The sequence below is a fragment of the Erigeron canadensis genome, chromosome 7, assembly GCF_010389155.1.
Source record: "Erigeron canadensis isolate Cc75 chromosome 7, C_canadensis_v1, whole genome shotgun sequence".
Classification (NCBI taxonomy): domain Eukaryota; kingdom Viridiplantae; phylum Streptophyta; class Magnoliopsida; order Asterales; family Asteraceae; genus Erigeron; species Erigeron canadensis.
In genome coordinates this window covers 1968169-1980173 of record NC_057767.1, presented here as the reverse complement: position 1 = coordinate 1980173, position 12005 = coordinate 1968169, and the positions used below count along the sequence as shown (strand labels likewise).

At 33.7% G+C, this 12005-nt stretch overlaps 3 protein-coding genes across 7 annotated transcripts; 1 reads left to right on the top strand and 2 right to left on the bottom strand.

The window, feature by feature from the left end:
• Positions 1–742: 742 nt before the first annotated feature.
• LOC122608082 (40S ribosomal protein S29) lies at positions 743–2244 on the bottom strand. The gene is made up of 3 exons (XM_043781169.1): positions 2020–2244; positions 1498–1597; positions 743–953 (listed from the first exon to the last, which is right to left on the bottom strand). The coding sequence occupies exons 1-3, from the start codon at positions 2079–2081 to the stop codon at positions 945–947; spliced, it is 171 nt and encodes a 56-aa protein (XP_043637104.1). The 5' UTR covers positions 2082–2244; the 3' UTR covers positions 743–944.
• A 905-nt stretch (positions 2245–3149) lies between these two features.
• On the top strand, positions 3150–7789 carry LOC122606816 (proteasome subunit alpha type-6). The gene is made up of 9 exons (XM_043779681.1): positions 3150–3382; positions 3636–3730; positions 4442–4523; positions 5482–5578; positions 6057–6115; positions 6432–6514; positions 6838–6933; positions 7075–7134; positions 7551–7789. The coding sequence occupies exons 1-9, from the start codon at positions 3307–3309 to the stop codon at positions 7641–7643; spliced, it is 741 nt and encodes a 246-aa protein (XP_043635616.1). The 5' UTR covers positions 3150–3306; the 3' UTR covers positions 7644–7789.
• Positions 7715–11332, bottom strand: LOC122606814 (omega-amidase, chloroplastic-like). Of its 5 annotated transcripts, none has more exons than XM_043779676.1 (10): positions 11188–11332; positions 10917–11039; positions 10076–10297; positions 9881–9980; positions 9610–9684; positions 9451–9529; positions 8983–8998; positions 8831–8911; positions 8101–8183; positions 7715–8024 (listed from the first exon to the last, which is right to left on the bottom strand). In XM_043779676.1, exons 1-10 carry the CDS (start codon positions 11236–11238, stop codon positions 7946–7948), a joined length of 909 nt encoding a protein of 302 aa, XP_043635611.1. In that variant the 5' UTR covers positions 11239–11332; the 3' UTR covers positions 7715–7945. The 5 variants fall into 5 exon arrangements, with proteins under 5 accessions (XP_043635611.1, XP_043635614.1, XP_043635612.1 ...); XM_043779679.1 differs by having other exon boundaries at positions 10172–10297; XM_043779677.1 differs by having other exon boundaries at positions 10917–11036.
• Positions 11333–12005: the final 673 nt, after the last annotated feature.

The window sequence follows — 12005 nt, the reverse complement described above, 5'->3', positions numbered from 1 at the left end:
AAAATTACTCCATATGTTTTTAATAATAGTATATCGCCGAATACTATATTTGGATTTTGATAATTACGACACTGTGTTTCAAAGGATCTTACATACATATGTGTATGAATTATCATCCTATCTACAACCATTAACTAATGATTCTATAGCTATCGTCATAAACAAAATCCATTTTATAATTGGAACCGATCTAATTAAGTTATATCCCAAAGATTACTTAGATTACATGATGTGAAAAGTTAAAATCAAATGAGAATAAAATCTAAATGGAAAATGGGAAAGTTAAACTTAGGTAAAAATGGTTAAACTGACACCTAAACACAAAAGTGAAAGTTAAAGTACAAGCAATCACATATATGAAGGTGAGCGAAGGCCAACTTAAAACTTGAATCCATAACATTTTGACAAACCTTAATTAAGACTCTGGTGTGACTTGAGTATAGATAGGCTAAACTTAAAGTCGAAACTTAAACTCAGAGATTTGAAAAAGCCATTTTCGATTTGAAAGCATATAAGAAAGCTGTTAAAACATTTAGCCTTCTAACACAAACAATTGTACAAACAACAAAGTTTACTTAATATCAAAGTGATCCTTTCAAGTACTTACGGTCGGCAATACTCTATCTTAAACTTCATGGTCAACATCTATCAATGGTTTGGGAAGGTGATAATTCTTAAGAACAAACTATCCTCAATATAACTGTTTTTCAATGCAACAATCATGTAAAACGACAGCAGAAAATTTCGTAACCAAAGTACTAACATGAAATAGCAAGACAGGCGAATTAAGGAGCAATCTCATTTAACAAAGAGTTGTGTCTAAACACACATTAGCTTAAACTGAGGTAAATACATAGTCCCTGCCAAAAACATTACCAACAGTGCCCTACATAACAACTTCCATTTTGAAGATTATGACCTTTTAATCACCAACCATCAAGTAATCAACGATACTGCAATGTACAAATCACCAACAGTTAGTTTATTAAAGCAGACAACTTGGCAGATTAACAAAAACTAACATCGTCCAGACAAGCCTTCACTCATAAAAGGCAAGCCGACCATCAAAACAGCTAAAAAAGGAAGTTATAAATACCACCATAAAAATGTACATCTTTCACATCTACACACGATGAACTACTTATGCAATACTAATACCAAACTGTTTTGAAAAACCCACATTAAGCATTCAATCATTGCAATTGCAAAAAAAAAAAAAAACACCAGTCGCATTGGATTTATGTTATAATGTTTATGTAGCGTTTGAAACAATTCAGGACATCAAAAATCACTCTATCATTTCCTCAGATAAAGATACTTTTTAAGAAAAGAACAAATCAGCGACGCATCGGGTTTCAAACGCCCTGTTATACATAACTCACCAATTTCTACGTAAACTGAGTAACATTTTGATTGGCAAACCGGAAATTCTCATCAGACAGGCAAGCAAAAACTAGCAACTTTATATTTCATCAAGAAACCACAATAAAAACTAACCTTGATGAAACCAATTTCCTTGGCATTGCTGTGAAAGCATTGCCTGCAGCACATGAGGCCATACTTCCTGATCAAGCCATGCGAGTTTCCACATACACGGCTGTTTTACGATAAATACCAAAACCACATCAGATCATCTACTCAAATACTACATCACAAATAATCTTTATATCAACTATAGTAATTGGCTATCGAAATTTAAAGCTGATTATTCGATACCTAAATCTAAGGCAAAGTGTATAAGGGAGCTATTTAGAAGCTTATTGGATTATTTATTATGTTCAGTCAATCCTAATTATCTAACACTTATGAAACCCAGCCAACCCCCTAAATCCTTGAAATTAAAATACAGAATACTTAAAGAAAAAAATATATATTCATGATCAGTTAACATAACATTAATACACGATACAAAACATAAAATATATAGATATTATGTTTACTGATGAATAACACATAAAATCAAAACTAAAATGAGCAGATAATAAATATGAGGAAAGAGGAGAAGAAAAATAAACTAACCAGGTACGAGAACCAGGACCGTAAAGTTTAGGGTGAGAGTTCCATATGTTTGAGTGACCCATTTTTCTCCTTCTTCTTCGGCGGCGCCTTGCAAATGCTGAAAACCCTAACCCAGTAAATCAAGTGATTTTGCAGTTTGATTGATCGGGGGTAGGCGGCTACCTAGGTTTTATATTGGTTGTTTGTGTAAGGCTCATTCAACTCTCGATAACATAACTATGTTAAGATGTTCAACTTCTAACTTCATTTCTAGCCACTTTAGGCCCAATAACTTGTTTAAACAAATTTTCTTTTTTCTTTTTTTTAAAGTAACTTTTATTCACATTCTCCGACAAATCATTCATGATTCTATGGCCCAACAACTACTATTCTCCCGGTTCCATTCCCATATAACAACTTGAATGGTGGCATCCCAATGCTCAAATGGTAATTGATATTCTAAGCAATTTCTACTTAATGGTTATCTCGCCCTGCCCATGAGTATAAGGATGATTGACGGTATTCAAATGAACTTGGTACTAGACTTGGTCAAAAAAACCGCTCCATATAAACCAAAATCACGACCCGAAAAAAAAATAAACTGGTTTTTGAAGAACCAATTGGTTTGGACCCGGTTACAATTTTGGATCCAAAAAATCGGTTTTGGACCTGTTGCAAAGCTGTTCGGACTGGTCAAACGTTGACCAAGAACCGATTCCTCAAAAAACTGGGTTTTGGCCATCTTTACTTAGTAACCAATTCTTGCTACAAGATCAATTGTTTCATATTTGAGACAACCCTTTATAAGAAAAATACCCTACAAGTCATGTTCACTTGCTTTGAGTTTAGGTTTGCAAAACGAGTTAGCTCTTGAAATTTCAAATTGGTCTACTCACAAAGATAATAGGACATATTTTTTTTTATCTGATTAAAAAAAGTATATATATATTAAATGCATTTATGTTAATCTTAAATCATAATATATTTTTTCTTAGGACAATAAAATTGGAAGCAAGGGAGTATGATTGTATGAGAGTATCAAATAAATTTGGGCCAGCAACGTTAGCCCAGTAAATGTAAAACCAAAATGGGCCTCACCTTTCCAACAAAAACCCCTTGTATTCTATTTAGAAACTCGTTCAACAAAATACTTTGGCTACCACTTCCTTCCAGGATCTTGTTTCCCAAGAAAACTTGGCTTTTATATTTCTTTTCATTAATTAATTTGATCCAATAACACTTTAATTAAATTACAAAAATCACTCACCGAAAAAAAGTAGTAATCGGAATATTCTGATCACCGTCATCATGAGCCGTGGCAGCGGAGGTGGATATGATCGACACATTACTATTTTTTCCCCTGAAGGCCGTCTTTTTCAAGTTGGTATGACTAACCCATTTTTTTTTGCATTTTAATTAGTTTTTTCTGATCAAATAAGATTTTATTGAATTTAAGGAAAAACGATGTTTCATTTTTGATTAGTTTGTTGTGAATTAGGGTTTATAGAAATTTCTTTTTTTTTTATTTAAAGTATGTATGTATGTATGTATATATGAACTGGTTATGTTAGCTTATTATTTCTACTCTTTTTTTTATAGAGTATACTTATAAAATGTGTATGTATATATGGATACAGAATATGCATTTAAAGCTGTGAAAGCAGCTGGGGTGACATCAATTGGGGTCAGAGGAAAAGATTCTGTCTGTGTTGTTACTCAGAAGAAAGTTCCTGTGAGTTTGTTTGATTTATTATTAAGATTTATATAATGTGATTTAATTTTTGTTAAAAAGCGATGTTAAGTTTCAACAAAATTATGGCCAAGTCACTGAACAATATTGTAACTGTGCATGCTTCATAGCTGAAGGGACTTTATGTTTTTCGCGAGTAGCTTGAACAGGGATCCCTTTTATTATTTTTTAGCTTATTTTAATTTTTGTTTAGCTTAGTTTTTGTAAGGTTTATCTTTTTCGCTTACTTTATGACTAGTAAACTTATCGTTACGTAGAAATTGAAAAATAAGCTTTAAAGCTTAGGAAAAAGAACCTGTTAAAGACGGGCGTTTGAACAATGGGTCAAACAAACATTAGATACATGATTAGCTAGGCCAAACACCATTTAAGTTATTCATATTCAAAAAGTATGTATCCCTGACATCCCAAAATTATTTCCTTTGGGACAAATTTTAATCCCCAGATCAACTAGTAAGATTGAAAACTGATAATAAAACCAAAAACAAGCAGAACAAACTCGGTTCAACCAGTAAGAGTAAGATATAATTCTGGCTAAGAAAATTTTAGTCGAGTGAAGCACACGAATGATGCTGTAAATTAACGATAATTTTTGTTGTTGTTGAAAATGGCTTTTATGCTGACCTCCATTTAACTTTACATGTCTTTATATAATATCTAATATTATTTTTCTGTGATTATATTTTGATGTAGGACAAGCTATTGGATCCAACTAGCGTAACACACCTTTTTCCTGTTACCAAGTTTCTTGGATTGTTGGCTACTGGAACTACAGGTGGTTTAATGGTTTAAAGCTTTATATTTAGATACCTTGATGCTATGATATACTAGGTTTAAGCCAGTTACCGGGAACAGAAATAGCTACCAAAGTCTGTAAATGAAGTTTGAAGACGTAGAAAAAAAGTTAGCTACTCGATTTGAGACGAGCCCCCAGCTTTTAACACTAAACTTGATTAGCCTTTTGAGTCTGTATGAGCTTAAGCAAATCTCTTACTGATATACATTCAAATTATCAATATATTTATGTACTAGATGTCTAGATCTTAATAAACTACACCATATATAGGTACTTACTACTTACTAGATATATGCTTGCAACTCATTTACATTTTTGGAAGTGAATTATATTAAAATGAACATATGTGACATAATATATAGCTACATATTAGAATTTTGATTCACATGTTGGCAGCTTGTAATCCACAATGTGTAACTCTTTTATTAATGTTTCATAACTAGTAGATGTTAAGCAAGAATGAATAAGTGTAATTTGCATATTGGTCTAACTTGGCAAGTCGATCATTGCGATGTTATGTTCTGGTTATTAGTTTCGTCACTTTAATGCCTATGTCTGCTTCACATTGTTATCCTAGTACTGGCAGTATGTGTATAGATACAAGGCTTGTTAATCTGTTATGCTTGCATATTGTTAAGATATTTTTACACCTACAAGGGTGTTTCCCTGCTTGCATCTGCTCATATTGACACCTACTCATTTATAGGCTGACATCTGCTTATATTGGCATCTATTCATTTATAGAATCTAAGTTTATGGTGTCTTTTTATAATTTGCTAGGTTACTCATGCAGTCCACTTGTTTAATGTCGTTTAACTTCTATATATATATATATATATATATTTTTTTTTTTAAAACAAACCCATCTATATCGTTTTAGTGTTAGTATAACTTTCTCAGTTTTGGTTTCCTAAGAACTTGTTCTCTTCCTTTCCAGCTGATGCAAGGACCTTAGTTCAACAAGCAAGGAATGAAGCTGCCGAGTTTCGTTTTAAATATGGATATGAGATGCCTGTAGACGTATTGGCTAGATGGTGAGCCAGTAATCATGTTGTTTTTCAACTTATTAGATTTGTTAGTAGTTACATTTCACATGGCTGCTTTTTTGATAAAATATATCTTGCGCCTACCACTTGCTATGGATAATAGCTTATTTGTTGCGCTATAGGAGGATATCTAGAGAAATCATGATCATTATTTTAACGTTATTTCATATTTTTATGCTTTTTATCCGCATAAGTGTGTTATTCATGCCTTTGGATACCTAAGCAGGACTGTTTTTACACCTAATGTTATACAAAATGCTAGACTACTGTCAAATGCAAAATTATGACTAAAAGGTATACATCCTTGAAAAAACAGATGAAATGAAAACATACATGAATGATATTTACTTGTGTCTATAGATTCTATTCTTATATCTGTTGATTCATTCTATTGCATGCATGGTTGCTATTGCAATTACTAGGTTCTCAAGTTCTTATAACTATATTGTGAAATGATTTTATGCAGGATTGCAGACAAATCCCAAGTGTATACCCAACATGCTTACATGAGACCACTTGGAGTAGGTTTGTTCTTTTCCTTTATCGGAATTACTGACACTTGTATATTTAGTTTTTTCACCACATATCACGTGAAAATGTGATAAGGATTCAGCTTGTATGTAGACTTGGGAATAGAGGTGGCGAAGTGGGCAGGGTGGATAGGTTGGGTAACAAGTTAAAACGTGTCCAGGCTTGAACAGGCAGTGTATGATCTGGGCTGACCTGAAATACTGTCTGGTCTAAAACAGCTAGTTTATGTTGGGAATATCTGAATAATAATAATAATAATACAACTCGAATCAACCCATTAGTATTTCATCCTCTTGCATTCCTACTGCAGTGGCTATGGTTTTGGGTATCGATGATGAAAATGGTCCCCGACTTTTCAAATGCGACCCAGCAGGTCACTTTTTTGGTCACAAGGTATGTAAAATGTTGTTAATCTTTATCACTAGTGAATAGTGTCCTCCACTCACCACTTACAAACTTTTACCAGATCATTGTTTTTTTTTCTTCCAATTTGTAAAGTGCTATTTTTTTTGTAATTTCAACTATGAGTTTCAATGAATACTGTTAGCATGTATACTATTAAATTACTAATCCAAAGATGTAGTCTATCTGAATTATGTTAAGTAACATGTTAGATGGATTTAGCAAGATATAATCCTCTGTAATCTCTGTTTATAGACCTCCAGTGCATGCTTTGCAACCCATATCTAATGTTGACTTTTTGAGTTTTTCTTAAGGCAACAAGTGCAGGCTTGAAAGAGCAAGAGGCAATCAATTTTCTGGAGAAGAAAATGAAAAATGATCCTGAATTTTCTTATGATGAGACTGTACAGGTACAGCATCATGTTTCGATTTTTAAAACTTCATTTTGTTGGTGGAATTCTATGTTTTCTCGAGCCTTAGTGGAATTTTTTTATACCAATTTTCAAAATTTTGATTGAATCTGACATCAACCATCCTATCATTGACTGTAGACTGCAATTTCTGCTTTACAATCTGTTCTACAAGAAGATTTCAAGGCCAATGAGATTGAGGTATGAAATAAACTCTTATATAGTTAAGATATAAATCCCTGTTTAGTTAAGAATTCTTATAGAAGGATTGTATACCAATGTAACTTTAGTGCTATGACAAGTGCATAAAGTACACATTGTGTAGGACTGGCAGTTTTGACCCATGTAACTACAATGCCACAATGGTGATGTGATTATATTGTATTTGTAATCATATTTAACGATTCTTATTCATATAAAAATAATTAACAAAAAAGCGATGGGTCAACCCAACATAACCATGCTCCTAGGTAGTCTGTTTTGGACCATTATCTGATCAGCCCTTCCCATTTTTGTTCTTGATAGTCACTTTGGTAGATTTACCAAGTAGATTCAGGCTTGGAGTTTGTTAAACAACTATGTATCATGGTTATGTAGCTTAATTTGTTTGTGGGCAGGTTGGAGTGGTGCGGAAGGACAATCCAGCCTTTCATGTGCTCCCAACTGAGGAAATTGATGAGCACTTGACTGCCATCAGCGAGCGTGATTAGAGTTTACTTGTTTGAGGTTGCGTCTGTTATCATGTTATTCGAAGAATGTTTAGTTAAAACTCATAACAATGTTGTTCATCAATCACCTCTTGTTTTTTAAACTCATTTGCGTTGTAGTTTATTATCCTTCCTATTTGCCAAGTTTATTTCACATTGCAAACTTACTTTGTCTGAGATGAGATGACATGGGCAATCTAGACACTAGCTATGATTGGTTTAAATGCTCAAATGCTAGATATGATAAACATCTCTATGAACATAATCTTTGTTTTTGCATCAACCAGTGCTGAGATTTGTATTCTTCAGAGTGTTTCTTCTTCTTTTAGATCAATAAGCCCGTATATGTTGGATTGCTTATGTTTGTGTAATGGGATACTCTGCCTGGATCATATGAAACATCGGAAGAAAATATTAAAGCTCCATATATAGTAGGTCGAAAATGGTGCATGTGCATCACCTTTGATAATAAATAGTCGAAAGATCAATCTCGGCTACCAGTACTGCCTCCTCGTGCCCTAACTTGGCAATGACTTCACCAGCCTGGACATATGAGCAATGAGTGGTATCAAACCAAAATTGATCAGGGGATTGGTAGCAGATAGTTAAAAGTGGCAAGAAAGGAGGGGGTCAAAATAACCAATGAAATGGGTTCAGATTCAAATGGTCTGTTTTAGAGCTACACTGTTTTATTTGTCTCAAGTTAATTGTATGTCTTCATTGTTTGTGTTTCTCTTAAAAGCAGGTATCCACTTCCAAGTACAATATATTACTCGTAATTTTTACAATTCTATCTTTTATACTCCTTTACAAAACTTGACTCCGAAAAAAAAGTTCGGGTCATCATCTAAAACTAATGCAACAATTATGTATACAAAAAACGTGCTGTCTTTTTTAGTATGGACAATCATTTCACACAACGGGAGTATCATCATTACTAAGAAAATAAAATAATTTAGGCGCTAATACCCGTTCTTATATTGGGGCACTTTCAACCTGCTCTTCCTATATGACCATAATGCTTTTAGTAAACTTTAACTTTATTTGACCCGTTTGAAATAGAAAACAACCCAAATTGACTTGATCATAGGTTACTGGGTTGAAACCGCCACTTCTATATAATATTACATCCTCTAATCCCTATTTTACTTAATTAAAAGTCAAGAGAAGAGCATTCAAAAGCACATTACCGGTCCAACTAGAGTAGAGTGGCCCCATATCTCATAGGAACCACTAGAGTTTCGTGAGGGTGAGCATGTTGCTACACATATCTATCAGCAAATGTATTACCACTTCTTAGTATATTCCATAATGTGAAATTTGACATCAAGTGTATTATTACCTGGTTATCAACTGCCCTGAAATTTTAAAAAGGAAACGTTTCAATTGCAAATAATCTTGTTTGGCCACTTTCACAGTTTCACCAATGCGCATATTTGCAGGGTCACCATTATAAATCTGTCCAGATGTCTGTTGTTATGCTAGAATTAAGATTGGATAATGGGTGGGTCAGTTAGCCATTCAAAACAGGTAACTCTTGGTGTGGTTCAAAGCTAGACCGACCCGTGGAGGTTTATGTATTTGAGTACCAGATGACTTTTAATCCATTTGAGTCGTATGTTTTTTTTTTCTTTTTTAAAAGGCAAACCAAAAGTTGATCGACTAAATCTAATTCTTTTTTAGTCAAGTCTGCATCATAGATAATAATCTGCAGCACAAATGATGTATCGAATTATTTATAGGTAAATGGGTCAAAATTGCAACCTATGGCTAAATTCAGATTCGAGATCAATGTTCTAAAATTGCTTGCCTGGCTCGTTGTTCAAGTTCCCAGAGCATAGACCCTGTGTTCACGTTGAATGCACCGGGGTAGCATATCAACTCGACACCTGAAGTTAAATCACAATATAAGCTCAAAAACCACAACACATCAAACTAAAAAAGGTGGAAGTTGGGCAACAAAAAATTCCTCTTGCTTGGTATAACATTGCCAGCTCTGGAAACCGAATGTCATGACAGATTCCAATCCCGATACGACAAACATCTGTCCCATACATCATATAAATCAGAATTAGATGCATATGATAAACTTTTAGCCATGATTAACTTTTATGGAATACCCTATAAAATTATTCAGTCGCAGTAGAAGAGTACTCATCAGAAACAATTTTTATACCCATGAAAAACGATGGAATTTTTTAGGCGAGAGCAGAAGCATAGTACTGAAAAATATTTTTTACCTGTGTCTACAATGGTTGGTTTATCTCCTGCAGTAAAACTATCTGATTCTTTGAAACTTAACTCCCCGGGAGCTACGCTTTGAATGTCAAAAAGATGAAGCTGCAAGTGATGAATGGTTAAACAAAAAGTATCCTTCATGTTTCCATTACAAATCACCAGTTTCTACATTTTAGACCGAGCATTGCAATTTTTACCTTCCTATGCTTAGCTAGTAACTTTCCATTGGGGCCAAACACACAGCAAGTATTGTATATATTATTATTATCAAGTTCTGGCACAGATCCACCTACTATTGTAATGTTGTGACATGTAGCAAGTTCTGATAACATGGAAAAAGACGGACATCCATTTTTATCATTGAAGTCTTCAGCAAACTTGGCAAAGCAGTCACTCGAGTAAGGGCAATTCCACATTTCCTGACCAGAAATTAGATTATAATTGTCATCATCACAAGTACAGTTTTTATAGTACCATAATATATTTGAGTTTATGTTAACCATCTCCAAGATGACCTAGTTTTAAGGGGTCCTGAAGGTCTCAGAAGAGACCCAGGCTTGAGCCTTACTGAGTTACTGATATCTTAGGATTGCCAGGGAAAAGTCTAGGAAACGGCTAGGTTTGCCACTTAGGCCGTGTACATCACAGCCAAAGGCTTGACTTTCTTCGGGTACCCTGAACATGGATATTTTGCCTCTTACACGTTCACATGTGACAGTTTATATCGATATTAACAAACCTCCTTCAACTTATCAATTCAGCTGCAAGGTTGAGTCGATTATATGTTATAATTAACAAACTCTAAGACTTATCGATAATAGATAATGGACGGGTCAGTTGGTTGGTTTGAAACATCATCCAACATGGACACGGTAGCTAGTCGAGCCAAAATCACAAGATGCACCCGAAAAAGGCTTTCAAGCACAAGGTTGTAACAAATTCATTATAACATATACTTCTAATAAAAAGCACAGAACACAATGTTTAGATACTTTCAAACCCAAAAGAGATGAGCGGGGATTTGGTTAAGTAACTCACTGGCAAAACAACAAGAGCTGCACCTTGCTTGACTGCAAGCTCAATAGACGACCGAGCAGACGCCAAGTTTGTTTCCTTTTCTGTACTTACTGATAACTGGCACAGACCAATCTTGAATTGCTTCTTGAAAAATGGCAACAAAAACTCATGATCATTGTAAGACATGATTACATAGATAGACTAATAACAATTATAAATAAAAAAGTGAAATCTTTTGGAAATGTATCCAGTTTTAGTCTAATTGTCTGTATCCAGCAACCCGATGTATTACCTGATGAGTGATATTGGCACCCCATGAGCTGCTGCTTGAGAGAGAGGCCATTTTTTGGAATAATATCTTGAGCTTTGATGATCAATCTTTTTATACTTAAGGTGTTCTTATCTTTTTGTCTGTATGTCCATAAGAGAAAGTCATGTAATTTCATTTTGTCAACTCAACCAACCTTTTTATTGGTTAGTTTTATGCAGCTTGTAGAAGATATCATAGTTTATTTTTAAAGAAAACTACTATTAATTCAACATTTTTCAAAAGAGTAAAATACTTTCTCCCATTCAAAATTAAATTTACATACATATACGGCTGACTTTATCATAAGAGGAATTCAATTGTATATAGTTGTCGCATCATTTTTGTGATACTTGTAGATCAACACGTGATTTATGAAAGTCTGCTTATACGAACATGTAAGTTTGATTTGAATGAAGATATCCCTTTTGACCAAAATAGGAGATAAAAAGAAAAAAAAATAAAAATCAATATTACTTTTTTTATTAAATGAAGGAAGATGTTCATCCTTAATTAAATAGAATTCAATTCGTTAAATGTCTCTTTTTTGACAGTAAAATCCATACAAAGTACAGCAATAAAACTTGCAACACAGTTAAGTATTCATATGCTTCCCAATCTTTACCAGAATATAGTAGTAATAAAATTCAGCTGTTAAAAAGAACGATTATTATTTCAAAACCTGTGAGATTAGAGATCATTCAATACTGTAGTAGTGTAGTATATCACTACCACCTTTCTGTTTTAATTTGTATCCTTCAAAATTTTTCCACATCCACCCAAATTGATAAATTACTAATATA

Bases quoted from the DNA above. Each gene is read 5' to 3' on its own strand.
- LOC122606816 (XM_043779681.1), top strand. From the start codon at position 3,307: ATGAGCCGTGGCAGCGGAGGTGGATATGATCGACACATTACTATTTTT. The intron at 3,383-3,635 runs GTATGACTAACC...ATATGGATACAG, and splicing joins AGGCCGTCTTTTTCAAGTTG to AATATGCATTTAAAGCTGTG. The intron at 6,116-6,431 runs GTTTGTTCTTTT...TTCCTACTGCAG, and splicing joins CATGAGACCACTTGGAGTAG to TGGCTATGGTTTTGGGTATC.
- LOC122606814 (XM_043779676.1), bottom strand. From the start codon at position 11,238: ATGGCCTCTCTCTCAAGCAGCAGCTCATGGGGTGCCAATATCACTCAT. The intron at 11,040-11,187 runs GTAATACATCGG...CCATTTTTCAAG, and splicing joins GTGCCAATATCACTCATCAG to AAGCAATTCAAGATTGGTCT. The intron at 8,025-8,100 runs GTGATGCACATG...CATATGATCCAG, and splicing joins TCGACTATTTATTATCAAAG to GCAGAGTATCCCATTACACA.
- LOC122608082 (XM_043781169.1), bottom strand. From the start codon at position 2,081: ATGGGTCACTCAAACATATGGAACTCTCACCCTAAACTTTACGGTCCT. The intron at 1,598-2,019 runs GTTAGTTTATTT...ATCGTAAAACAG, and splicing joins GGTCCTGGTTCTCGTACCTG to CCGTGTATGTGGAAACTCGC.